The 13,921-nt window shown below is 43.4% G+C and overlaps 1 protein-coding gene across 4 annotated transcripts in view; it reads left to right on the forward strand.

Moving 5' to 3' along the window:
- The first annotated feature begins 2,082 nt into the window (after window positions 1-2,082).
- nek8 (NIMA-related kinase 8) overlaps window positions 2,083-13,921 on the forward strand; it is a 67,870-nt gene continuing 56,031 nt past the window's right edge. For 3 of the 4 annotated variants that reach the window (XM_080210536.1, XM_080210538.1, XM_080210539.1), the window contains exons 1-2: window positions 2,083-2,147; window positions 11,939-12,144. In XM_080210536.1, coding sequence (XP_080066662.1) covers window positions 2,101-2,147; window positions 11,939-12,144 — 253 coding nt within the window. In that variant the 5' untranslated portion in view covers window positions 2,083-2,100. Of the gene's footprint in view, window positions 2,148-6,516; window positions 7,508-11,938; window positions 12,145-13,921 lie in introns of all 4 variants that reach the window. The other variant, XM_080210537.1, reaches the window with a different exon arrangement.

Consider the following 13,921-nt stretch of genomic DNA (forward strand, 5'->3'; position numbering starts at 1 on the left):
CTCACATGAGGATACCACCCACTAGGTACATGGTACATATTCTTGTGACTTGGCCAACATTGTCTACCTGATACGCTGCAGGAATGATGTCCCGAGGCATGATACATCGGTGAGACCATGTAGATGCTACAACAATGGATGAACAGATACCGTTCGACAATCACCAGGCAGGAGTGTTGCCTTCCTGTTGGGGAACAATTCAGCAGTCAAGGGCATTTAGCCTCTGATCTTCGGTTAAGCATTCTCCAGGGTGGTCTTCAAGACACACGACAATGCAGAATCGTGGAGCAAAAACTGATACCAAGTTCTGCACACATGAGCACGAACTCAACTGGGATTTTAAGTTCATGTCATGCTACATATAATCCCCACCATTTGGTCTGGATTTGCAAAATCCTACTAACTGTCCTGACTTGTCACAATTCACATCTCTTTAACCTGTGATTATCCCTTCCTCCACTCGCATTGTCTGTGCCTGTAAAGACTTGATTACCTGTAAAGACTTGCATTCCAACCATTATCTTGCAATTTAGTCTCTGTCTCTATATGCTGTATGTGCAACTCTCCACACACCTGGTAAAGGAGCAGTGCTCAGAAAGATCGTGATTCCAAATAAGCCCGTTGGACCTTAACCTGGCGTAGTGAGACTGTTTACTATTTTACAATGCACATTTTGCCAGAATTTGAGACTGAGGTATAACTATATTTTAAAATTCCAGTGTATGGATTTATACTGATCATTTCCCACCTGAACTACTGTACATGATTACATAAAGGTTTCCAACAGGGAGAAACAATTCAGAAGCTGCAATCCACCTCCTAGTCCATGCCTCAAGATAATCTTTGTGCTTCTCTGAAACCTTTCACATCTTTCATGTTTCTGTTGCCCACACCTGGAATAGGAAGTAAAATTTGAGAAGGCAGGTCCTTTATAGATATCCTCAACTGGGACGGTAATTGAATTTGTGCTATTGGTGTCACTTTGCAGCTGTCAAGTCAACTGATCTAACCAACCTGAAGAGACTTTGGCATAGGGATGGCACAGTCGTTAGCACTGTTGCCTCATGGCGCCAGGGACCTGTGTTCAATTCGGACCTTGGGTGACCGTCTGTGTGGTGTTTGCACATTCTCCCCGTATCTGCCTGGCTTTCTTCTGGGTGCTCCAGTTTCATAGAAGCATAGAACCTACAGTGCAGAAAGAGGCGATTTGGCCCATCGAGCCTGCACTGAAAACAAACCCACCCAGGTCCTATCTCTGTAACCCCACATATTTAGCCTCCTAGTCTCTCTGACATTAAGGGGCAATTTAGAATTGCCAATCAACTTAACCCACGCATTTATAGACTGTGGGACGAAACCAGAGCACTCACAGGAAACACACACAGCCATGATGGGAATATGTAAACTCCACATAGACAGTGATCCAAGGTCAGAATCGAACCCAAGTCCCTGGCACTGTGAAGCAGCAGTGCTAACCGCTATGCCACCTTTCCTCCCACAGTCCAAAGATGTGCAGGTTAGTTGGATTAGCCATGCTAACTTGCCCCTTAGTGGCCCAAGATGTGTAGATTATTTGGATTAGCCATGGGATGGGGTGAACTCCCAAGCTGCCATACTCAATACTTAGTAGAAGGGCAGCAGATGAATGGGAACCCCACAATCCTCTAAGTTCTCCTCCAGGTCACACACCGTCCTGACTCGGAACCATAGTGCATTCCTTCATTGTCACTTTCCCTGTTCTGGGAACATAATCCACCATAGCGCAATCTAAGTGTGGAAAGTTTGTATGGTGTAGGTGGGAAACGATAAACAAAACAAAATATGGTGGAGTGAGTGGGTTGGCTTCACATTGATACATTTGGGAGGAGCTGCAGTTCCCAATGGTGAAAAGTCTGACAACACCAGGTTTTAGTTCCCAATGGTGCCAGACAGGGCGCTGCGGTTCCCCGTGCTGCCAGACAAGGTGCTGGGGAGCTGCAATTCCCGGCGCTGCCAGGCAGGGCGCTGGGGAGCTGCAGTTCCCGGCGCTGCCAGGCAGGGCGCTGCCGCCGGCGAGCCGGAGTGGGGTTCGCTGTTGTGGTCAGCTCCTTGGAGACGGCAATGGAGAAGTATCAGAAGGTGAAGGTGGTGGGTCGGGGAGCTTTTGGGTGAGAGTCTTGTTTACCTCCTTGCTGAGTGAGAGTTAATGAGGTGCTGTGAATCGGTCTGGTCAGCGGTGTTTGCTGCTGGTTTGACATGGTGGTTATGTTACTAACACTGCTGAATCCAGTCAGGCTTCATTGAACTAATGAGCCACTGCAGTTTAGGAGACAGGAGTTTAAATCCCACCATGGTAGCTGGGGCATCCACCTCATGGTGGCACAGTGGCCAGCACTGCTGCCTTGCAGTGTCAGGGACCTGGGTTCAGTTTCTGGCTTGGGTCACTGTTTGGGTGAAGTCTGCATGTTCTCCCCGTGTCTGCTTGAGTTTCCTCCAGGTGCTCCAGTTGCCTCCCACAGTCCGAAAGATGTACTGGCTAGGGTGCATTGGCTGTGCTAAATTCTTAGTGTACCTGAACAGGTGCTGGAGTGTGGCAACTAGGGGATTTTCGCAGTAACTTAGTTGCAGTGTTAGTGTAAGCCTACTTGTGAACTCATGAATAAACTTTTTAAAAATGACTACATAAATACTGTGGCTACCAGAGCAGATCTTTGCTGGAGAATTTTGGAACATGTAACCCCCTGACTCACCAAAGTTTGTCCATAAGTTGGGAGTGTGGTGGAATACTGCATGTTTTCCTGGATGCGTGTGCCTCCAATAATGCTCCAAAGATGTGTGGGTTAGGTGAATTGACCCGTAGTGTCGAGGAGGAGGAGGGGGGGGGTGGTGTCAGCAGGCTAATTATGGAGGGTTACAGGGATAGGGCCTGTTGTTGGTGCAAGTTTAATGGGCCAAATAGTTCCTTCTGCACTGTAGAGATTCTATGAAGAAGCTTGGCACCGTCCAGGACAAAGCAGCCCACATGATTGCCACCCTGTCCACAAACATTCCTTCCACCACCAATGAACGTTGGCAGCCATGTGTACCATTGACGGGATGCAATGTAGAAACTCACCAAGGATTCCTAAACAGCACCTTCCAAACCCACGACCATCTAGACGGACAAGGGCAGCAGATATCTGGGAATGCCACCACCTGGAGGTTTCCCTCCAAGTCATTCACCACTGCCGTTCCTTCACTGTCACTGGGTCAACATCCCTAACTGTGTTTAAACCTAAACCTCAGGGACTGTAGTGGTTCAAGAAAACAATTCACCACCACCCTCTCGAGGGTAGGGAATAAATGCTGGTCGTGCAGCAATGACCAACGCCAGTATTCCAAATTTATTCAATTAAATGTATTGGTTATGATGACCATGAAGCTACCATGTTGTCATTAAAAACCAGGCTGCTTCACTTTAGGGAAGGAAATCTGTGTGCCCTTACCAACTGGGCTACAATCCCACCACACCTCCTGAGGGGCAGTTCTTGATTTGATTTCATTCGTTATTGTCGTGTATTAGCATACAGTGAAAAGTATTGTTTCTTGCGCACTATACAGACAAAGCATACCATTCATAAAATAGGAAAGGAGAGGGTGCAGAATGTAGCATTACAGTCATAGCTAGGGTATTGAGAAAAGTCAACTTAATTTCAGGTAGGTCCATTCAAAAGTCTGTTGACAGCAGGAAAGAAGCTGTTAGTTGGTTGGTACATGATCTCAGACTTTTGTAGCTATTTTTGGACACCTAAAACCTTGAAGCTGTCAATTATTTCCACTTTGTCCCTGTTGATGTAGACAGGGATATGTCCACTACTACACTTCCTGAAATCGATGATTGTCTCTTTTGTTTTGTTGATATTGAGGGAGTGATTATTCTTGCTTCACCAGTTCACCAGATTCTCTATCTATTTCCTGTACTCCATCTCATCATTGTTTGGGTTCTGACCCACTATAGTTGTGTCATCAGCAAACTTGAAATTTGAGTTGGAGTGAAATTTAGCCATAGGGATATAAGGAGTGTAGTAAGGGGTTGAGGACACAGCCTTGTGGGGCTCCGGTGTTGGGGATGATCATAGAGGAGGTGTTGCCTATTTTTTTACTAATTGTGGTCTGTGGGTTGAGAGGTCTAGGATCCAATCACAGAGGGAGGAGCCGAGCTCCAGGCCACGGAATTTGGAAATGAGTTTTGAAGGAATAATGGTGTTGAAGGCTGAACTGTAGTCAATAAATTGGAGTTTAACATAGGTGTCCTTGTTATCCAGGTATTCCAGAGTTGAGTGCAGGGCCAGGGAGATAGGATCTGCTGTGGACCTGTTGTAACAATATGTGAACGTTAGTGAATCCAGGCAGTCTGGGAGCCAGAGTTGATTTATGCCATGATGAACCTTTCAAAGCTCTTCATAACGATGGATGCCACCAGATGATAATTAAGGCACGCTGTCTGGCTTTTGTTTGGTATAGGAATGATGGTCGCCTTCTCGAAGCAGGTAGGGACCTCAGATTGGTGTAAAGAGAGGTTGAAGATGTCTCTGAATACCCCCACCAGCTGATCCATGCAGCATCTGAGTGCTGGTCCGGGTACCCCACCTGGGACGGTCACTTTCCGTGGGCTGACTTTCGAGAAGGCAGATCTGAGATCTGCAGTGGTGACCTTGGTACTGGTTCGGCTGAGGCTTTTGGGGTGGAGGGCTTCCTTTCGCTAATCTTGTGTTCAAAATGGGCATAGAATAGTTGAGTTCAGACGATGGGGTATAAATGAGGCCTTGCCAGTGATGCCCATATTTGATGGTGAGAAATATTTTTCATCTTGCAGGTTCACTGAATGAGATAAAGAAAATGCAGAGACTTGCGTTTACGTGGTGCTTTTCACAATCACTGGACCATCTCAGCCAGTGAAGGTCTTTTGAAGTGTAGGCTCTGTTGCAATGTGTCAATTGGAATGGCCAATGTGCACACAGGAAACTCCCACAAAAGCAGTGTTACCTGTTAATCTGTTTTTGTGATGTTGGTTGAAGGATAAATATTAGCTAGAACACAAGGGAGAACTCCACTGTTCTTCTTAAATAGTGCCTTGGGATCTTTTACATCAACCAACCCAGTATCTGAGGTGACCATTGCAGGTGTCAGAGCAGCCTTCTCGAAAGTCTGGAAAGTGTCTGGCCCAGATCGGGTACCCAGACAAGCATGCAGATCTTGCATGGACGAGCAGGCAGGGGTATTCGCTGATATTTTTAACCTCTCTTTACACCGGTCTGAGGCCCCTATCTGCTTTGAGAACATGCAGATGGATCTGGGTTACGCGTCTCATTCCAAGTATCTTCCTCAGAACTGCGCTGAAATGTTAGCCTTGATTTTTGTATGCAAGCTTTAGAGTAGAACCGGAACTTTGTGATTCAAAGGCTACTAATCTCGCATGGAGATGTTGAGGGACGAAGATGGAAACAAAGATGGAAAATTGAAATAATGTGTTGGAAATTGCACAACAGATCAGTCAATGCCTAAAAGAGTAAGACAGGTTAATCTTTTGTGTGGTGCAGGTTTGTCTGGCTGGCATAGATGGGGCAGGGGATCTTCAGCACTCTTTAATTCTGATGAGTAACACCTTAAAATGCCAGCAGTTCTCTTTTGGAAATTGCTGACTCATTGCGTGTTTCCCATTCACCTGATGAAGGAGCTGTGCTGCAAAAGCTTATGATACCAAATAAAGTTGTTGGACTTTAACCTGGTGTTGTGAGACTTCTTACTCTCCCTAGGGAACATCGGTCTTAGAAGCAGGAATAGACCATCCTTCCCATGAGCTTGCCCTGCCATTCAATAAGATCGTAGCTGATCTGGTTATGGTCTCAGCTCCACTTTCTCTTCTGCCCCCCCAAAACCCTTGACTTCCTTGTCTGTCAAAAATCTAACTCTGCCTTGATTATGTTCAATGACCAATCACCACTCCTTTGTGAGGAAGAGAATTCCACATATTAATGACGCTCTGAGAGAAAACACTTCACGTCATCTGTCTTAAAAGGGCGACCTCTTATTTTTAAACTGTGTCTCCTAGTTCTAGTCTCCTCTTGTATTTTCTGTGTCTTTTTTAAGTGTGGATCTCCTGTTGTTCTAACAACCAGCACTTGCTTTATCTATTAATAGTCAGGAAATCACCAAGTATGACATGACTTTACATTATAGAGAACAAGATTGATGTTTGTCAGTTCTGAAGGAGGGTTATACATGAAATGTTACCTTGTCATTTCTCTTTACAAACACTGTCTAACATGCTGAGTTTTTGCAACATGTTCTGTTTTTGTTGTTCTTTTGGTTGACTAGGGCAAAGTTAGTACTTATCCTTTAAGAAAATTCTCAAGGATGCACATGGTTGGGGCGCCTTTGCACACATTATTGATTAGTTGACCTTGATGAATAACAAAGTCATATTTGTGTTGATATAATTTGCTGAAAAGTTCTGCTTTTAAACATTCATCATTGCGTTGTATTGTTTTTTTGCAGTTGCAATTGGGAGAATAGCCCTCTGCTTTTAGAAGTTTACTATGTCAGGACACTTAAAGCCAGTTTTGTGATTGCAAGTCCAAAACAAAATTGGAGCTGACTCCCTGAAAAGTCACACCAAGATGCTGCAGAGACAGTGGTCACCTTAGTTCTGGCACAGTATCTGCTTTCATGAGCTGTTCACCCAGCATGACATGGGATTACTTGTTGACTTCAAAGACCACATTTGCAACCTCAGAATGCCTCGAAGCACACCACAATGATGGATTACTTTTAAAGGACGATAACTGTGTTATGTTGGCAGGAGGCTACACAAACAACAACTGAAGATGATAAGCTGCTTTGGTGATGTGGCTTTAGGGATGAATATTGACCAGTGCAGCAAACTCCCTGCTATTTTCCAGTAATCCCATAGGATCTTTGCACTCACCTAAACGCAGGCAGATGGGTCTTCAGTTTATTGACCGCTCTGTAAAACGGCACCTCCAGCAACACAGCACTCCCTCAACACTACACCAGTCTGTCGGCCTAAGTTAGATATTCAGGTGTGATTCAAACGCTTTTGTTTAGCGTAACCTTGTACACTAGTCCTTTTGGGGAATAATGGGAAAGTGGTGCAAAGATTCCCAAGTTGATTATCAGCTCATTGAACTGCTTTCTGAATGCTCCTTCCATGGTCAACAAGTCCTGGTGTTGGACTTGAACCCAGAGTGTCTGGTCCAGAGATGAGGATGCTACACCTGTACCACAAGAATTCCTATTCAAATACATAAATTGCTGACATAACTGCAAGAGTGCTACCATTGTGCAGAGGTGACATTTAGTGAAATGTTACTTGAGGTATTTAAAAATTCTGCACCACGTTGTTAACCTTTGCAATTTGGAAACACCAGTTGTCTGGAGATATTTTGAGTAGACCCAATCAATTCTCATCATCATTTTAGTACAGTATTTTGGGAGTGGAAACATGGAAGATACGGTATTTGGATAAGTAAAAATTTTTTATTGTTTTATATTTCAGGTAAATATTTATATTCACCATGTTTTCCCGTTCACAGACTTGGAGTTAAGCATTCTAACATTCTACGATCCAGAAAATTCCCACATCCCGGAATGACTTGGTCTCAAACGTTCTGGGTTGGAGAGGTCACAGAACAGTACAACTAAGTTTGCTTTAGTCAGCCTTTGTAGCCAGAGAAATGCTGTGATCAGCAATTCCACGTTATTCATGTCAATTTTCTGATATACTATTGCCAAAATGCGTGTGTGAGAAACACTGACCTCTTGTTGCTTTGCCCAAGGGGACCATATCTTTTGAAATGATTTGTTCCTGGTATGTTGGCACTCTCCTGACATCAGCTTTGGCGCAACAGTAACGTATTTGCCTGAGTCAGAAGATGGGATTCAAGCCCCATTATAGAGACATGATGACGGAATCTTCACTGCTGTTTCACTGAGCCCTGGAACACTGATGTGCAATGAAGATATTGGTGACAAACACCCTAATCAGACTACTGTTCTGCTCTCTGCTCTTCTAGCATTTGTAATAGGCAACCTAATGGTGCTGTTCCTTTGTTAAGATGGTGGCATTGATACGCAAAATTCAGTAGCATGTTTGTGATAATGAGATTGATTGTCATATGTTGTCGATTAGTGAGAGTGTGTTGACTGATGACTTGGCTGCTAAGCTTTTGTAAATATTCATTTATGGAATGTGGATGTTTCTGGCTGGGCCAGCATTTATTGCCCATCACTAATTACTCTTAAAAAGGTGATGGTGAGCTGTCTTATTGAGTCGCTTCAGAGCGCAATTCATGCACACTGTGTTGGAATGGTGTTGGAACACCCAACAATATTCCATGTGGTGTTGGAGCACCCACAATGCTGTTAAGAAAGGAATTCCAGAATTTTGACCCAGTGACAGTAAGGTAATGGCCATATAGTTCCAAATCAGGATGGTGTGTGACACCATGATTTTCCTATGGATCTGCTGCCCTTGTCCTTCTAGATGGTAGTGGCTGTGGGTTTGGAAGATGCTGTCGAAGTGGCCTTGGTGAGTTGCTTCAGTGCATCTTGGTAGTTGGTACTGCCACTGTGCATCGGTAATGGAGAAAGTGAATGTACATTGGGGTGGATTCGGTGCCAGTCAAATGGGCTCCTTTGTCCTGAATGGTGTTGAAGTTTTCCATCGCAATCCTAACTTGTGCCTTGTAGACGTTGGACAGACTTTGGGAAGTCAGGAGCTGAGTTACACTCTGCAGAATTCCCAGCCTCTGATGTGCTCTTGTAACCAGAGTATTTATATGGCTAATCCAGTTCAGTTTCTGGTCAATGATAATCTCTTTGATGTTGATAGTAGGAGTACCAGCAATGCCACTGAATGCCAGGAGGAGATGGTTAGATTTGCTTTTGTTGGAGATGATTAACGCCTGGCGCTTGTGTGGCACGAATGTTACTTGTCACTCACCAGCCCAAGCCTGAATGTTGTTCAGGTCTTGCTGCATTTGGACACGGACTACTTCAGTATCTAGGGAGTTGCTAATGGTGCTGAACGTTGTGCAATCATCAGTGAACATCCCCACCCTAAACTTATAATGGGGAGAAGGTCATTGATGAAACCGCTGAAGATGCTTGGGCCTCGGACATCACTGTGAGGAAATCCTGCAGTGATGTCCCGGATCTGAGATGACTGACTTCCAATCACCATAACTAGTTTTGTTTGTGCCAGATATGACATCTGGTGAAACACTAATCCAGCGCTGATGGAAGTAGTAACTAACTCCATTCATGGTGGAAAATCTGGGAGTTTTCTTTATTTTAATTTTCCATACGCGAATGAGACATCAGGAGCAGAAAAGACAGTCCCTCCCCATTCAGCTTCAATAAATAAGCCACACTGCTACCAGGTCTCCAGCACATTAGCTTTCTGCCTCAGTGGTAGTGATGTGAAGAATGGCTTAAACTCAGCAAATTCCAAGCAGAATTTTTAGGAGGTGGAGAAATAATTACCTTCTAGTTTCTAAGTGGAAGGTGATGGTTGAGTCAAAAGTCCCAATAAATTATTACATGGGGTAAGTAATGGCGTACGTCATTCATATTGTGGTCTGAATTTTGTGGTAGTGATGATGGTGCAACCACCAGCATTCGCTGCTGTAACTCCTGGAATCTGCATGTGTCCAGTTAAGTAATTCAAATGTTGTTGTCATTGACTCTACCCTTCGCTATGACAGTGCTAGAAATGCAGGTCCCTTTAAGAGTATACTGGATGAGCTTCGGAGTGAGTGAGAGCGTGTGTTGCTTATTGAATCTTGTGCTTAAGAGACGGGTTTTTTCACAGTAGCAGATGGCTTCTGGATGGGAAGAGGATTTGGAAGTTGAAACTGGTATTTGTATTTGATAGTACAACAACAGTTATGAATCACAGAATATCTTCTGCTGCCTGATACAATAAATGGATATCCACTTGTTAAACACTTGTAAAGAGTGTACTGTTGAAGTTCTTCCCCCACCCCCTGCCAACCTGCAGAATATTAGAAATAGAATTAGAATAAGAGGGTAGAGGCTAGGTGGGATTGTAGATGGTGCAGACTCAATGGGCCGAATGGACTCCTTCTGCACTGCAGGGTGCTATTCTATGAAATCACTGAACTAATGACAAAAGTCTGAGATCAGGTACCAACCAACTCAAGAACAGCTTCTTCTCTGCTGCCATCAGACTTTTGATTGGGCCTACCATATATTAAACTGATCTTTCGCTACACCCCAGCTATGACTGTAATACTATATTCTGCATGCCCTCCTTTCCTTCTCCCCAGCGTATTCTATGAATGATATGTTTTGTTTGTGTAGCGCGTATGAAACATTACTTTTCACTGTATCCCAATACATGACAGCAATAAATCAAATCAAAATCAAATCAAGAACTTGTAGTTTTGAAGTACAAACTTTGAAAAAGTTGCACCTTTTAAAAGGAGTATAACTGGATGTTTAAATAACATACTAAGCTTATAATTACTACTGAGACATCAGTCTGGCCCTGGGAAGCTGTTATATTTGTGGAATGTCAAATTTCTCCATTAAGGTAAAAAAAGAGTAACTTTATAAAAATTGTTTTTTTTAAAGTTCATGAAATTTCAGCTTCTGTCTTAATCTTGTGTATGCTTCAATCATTTATTTCATTCTCTAATTAAAAGCTAATTAAAACAGAAATATATTACTACCTTTTATTGTCTTGTTTGCTGTCTGTGAGAATACTTCAGTGTTGTTAGCTGTTTGGTAATGTCACTGTTGCTAGATGCCTGGAGATACCCTTTATTTGGCAATTGATTCAAATTAACATTGAAACGGGGAAATCCACTCAGCAGAGATCTTTGTGGGCAGTAGCCTTCGTGGTCAGTGGCGAGCACTGTTATTTCACTGCCGAGCGTGAAATCTTGGCCATTAATTCCAGGATCAGTGCACTAAAATAACATTCTACATACAGTTGATGCATTACAGTGGTGCATATTTGCATTAAGTTTCAGATCTAAAGTCTTGGACCATTTGTGGTGCGCAAACTCAGGCAATCAGGCTGATGTAACTGTGGCAAATTTATTTTATTCCTATTTCCTTTTACTCATTTTTTTGTCCTATTAGAAGTTATTGGTCTCTTCCCAAGACCGCAAGGAACTATAAAAGGTCATGAATGTAGCCCAATCCATCATGCAAACTAGCCCCTCATCCATTGACTCTGTCTACATTTGCTGCTGCCTTGGCAAAGCAGCCAGCATAATTAAGGACCCCATGCACCTTGGACATTCTCTCTTCCACCTTCTTCCTTCAGGAAAAAGATACAAAAGTCTGTGGTCACTACCAACTGACTCAACAACAGCTTCTTCCCTGCTGCTGTCAGACTTCTGAATGGACTTACCTTGCATTAGGTTGATCTTTCTCTACACCCTAGCTATGACTGTAACACTACATTCTGCACACACCCATTTTGTTCTCTATGAACGGTATGTTTTGTCTGTATAGCACTGAAGAAACAATACTTTTCACTGTATGTTAATACATGTGACAATAATAAATCAAATCAAAGTTTGGGGAGGTGAAGAATTTGGAAGAGCTGTTCTTAATTCTGCTCCTGCCTGAATGGGTATGTTCTGAGCCAGGTCCCCAGGATGTGCCAGTGAAACTTAATAGGAAAATTAATTCAAATTTTACAGCTGAGGTTCTTCACTCTGGTGAAGAACCATCTATTCATTGTAATGTGCGCTGGAGCTGAAAACCTTGGCTGCTGTGTGGCTTGTGAGGCACAATGTCTATGAAGCCAAAGCACTTTGGCATTCCTGCTTCATCAATGTTGGTGTCTTTGATTTTTGGGAAGGGAAAATGGCACACTACATCTCCTGTATGCACACTGTTACTTTCTATCTCCATACAGTATTGTCCATCTGTGTTTACGGAAAGCTGACCAAAAACTGGTGATCCTCAAACAGATCCCCGTGGAGCAGATGACCAAAGATGAGAGACTGGCCGCTCAGAATGAATGCCAAGTACTTAAGCTTCTCAATCACCCAAACATAATTGAGTACTATGAAAACTTTCTGGAGGACAAAGCACTGATGATAGCCATGGAATATGCACCAGGTATATAAGGATTGATGGGGTAAAAGTAATATTCAGCAGCATTTTCACATGCATGTGTCAGATTTAATTATATTTAACTAGCCCACTAACAGTCAAATAGTGGGCAGGTATTGGAACAATTCAGCCTTTGAGCCTGTTCTGCTATTTGGTTAGATCATGACTGATCCGTAGGATCCCTACAGCGCAGAAAGAAGCCATCCAGCCCATTGAGTCTACACTAATTCTCCAAAAAAGCATCCCACCCAGGCATTCACCTTCGTCCTATCCTTGTAACCCCATGCATTTACCTAGGCTAATCCAGCTAACCTATGCATCTTTAGATACTAAGGGGCAATTTAGCATGCTAATCCACCTAACCTGCACACCTTTGGACTGTGGGAGAAAACTGGACCACGTGGAAGAAACCACGCAGGCACAGGGGGGAATGTGCATATCCACACAGACAGTCACCTGAGGCTGGAGTCGAATCTGGATAGCCGACACTGTGAGGCCAACCGGTGTATCATTGTGTTGCTCCTAATCTGATCAGTAAAGATTAATCTGTACATTAACTCCATCCACCCACCTTGGTTTCATACCCCTTAATACGCTTGCTAACAAAAATCTTATCAATCTCAGTTTTATCGCTCCTGAAACCTGGCCTGGATGGCTCAGCTTCGAGCTAATCTCATTGAACCATTGTGAGGGAGGCTTGGTTTCCTTTGGAAATTAATAGATTTATTTAAACTGCAGAGCACATTTGGAGGTCAGGACCAGTTCAGGATTCACTGTGCATGTGTAGATGTTCAAAGCTTAGGCTTACAATTTTCTCATTCTGATGTTGAAACCTGCACAGACCAACAACATAAAAGCAGCACACTTGGGAGGACTTAGAACTCAGCTCATCTAACTGAATTAGGTCAAAAGCAAAATACTGTGGACACTGGAAAATTAAAGTAAAAACAGAAAATGCTGGAAACACAACAGATCTGGCAGCATCCATGGTAAAATGTCTGACAACACCAGGTTTTAGTCCAACCGATTTATTTGATAATACTCACAAGCTTTCGAGGTTTCCCTCTTCGTCAGGTGAATGGACATCCATGGACAGAGAGAAACAGTTACTGTTTGTAGCCTTTCATCAGAATTGCGAATTGTATTGATTTTGAAAAGGGGACACAGTGGTTCGCACTGCTGCCTCACAGCACCAGGGACCCAGGTTCGATTCCTGGCTTGGGTCACTGTCTGTTTGGAGTTTGCACATTCTCCCCGTGTCTGCATGGGTTTCCCCCCACAGACTGAAAGATATGCTGGTTTGGTGCATTGACCCGAACTGGCGCCGGAATGTGGCGACGAGAGGAATTTCACAGTAACTTCATTGTTGTGTTAATGTAAGCTTTATGTATGACTAATAAATAAACTTTAACTTTTGAGAAGGGGGAAAATAGCAGCTTTTAATCCGTAGCTGATGATCAAGGTAACCAGCTCAGGGATATTAAGAGTTGCTAAAGTACAGGGATATTAAGTACTTGCTAAACAATGTACTATGGACAATTACAATATCAACCAGAGCGGTAATTAAACACTTGAAGTCAGTTGAATGAGGCAGTTGCAATGGATTGAAATGCCACCCTTTCATCTCTCGTGTTTGAATCTACTGCAGATGGCATTTTGAATGAGTTAGAATAGGAGATTGAAATCGTGACTCATTTGCACCTTGCAATCAACATGGGGGCTAGGATGAAGTGTATTGTACTTGAAATGAAAGATCACAGATGGGTTGTTGAGGAACAATATC

The sequence above is a fragment of the Carcharhinus amblyrhynchos genome, chromosome 23 (assembly GCF_965287045.1).
Source record: "Carcharhinus amblyrhynchos chromosome 23, sCarAmb.v2.hapA, whole genome shotgun sequence".
In the NCBI taxonomy this organism is placed as follows: domain Eukaryota; kingdom Metazoa; phylum Chordata; class Chondrichthyes; order Carcharhiniformes; family Carcharhinidae; genus Carcharhinus; species Carcharhinus amblyrhynchos.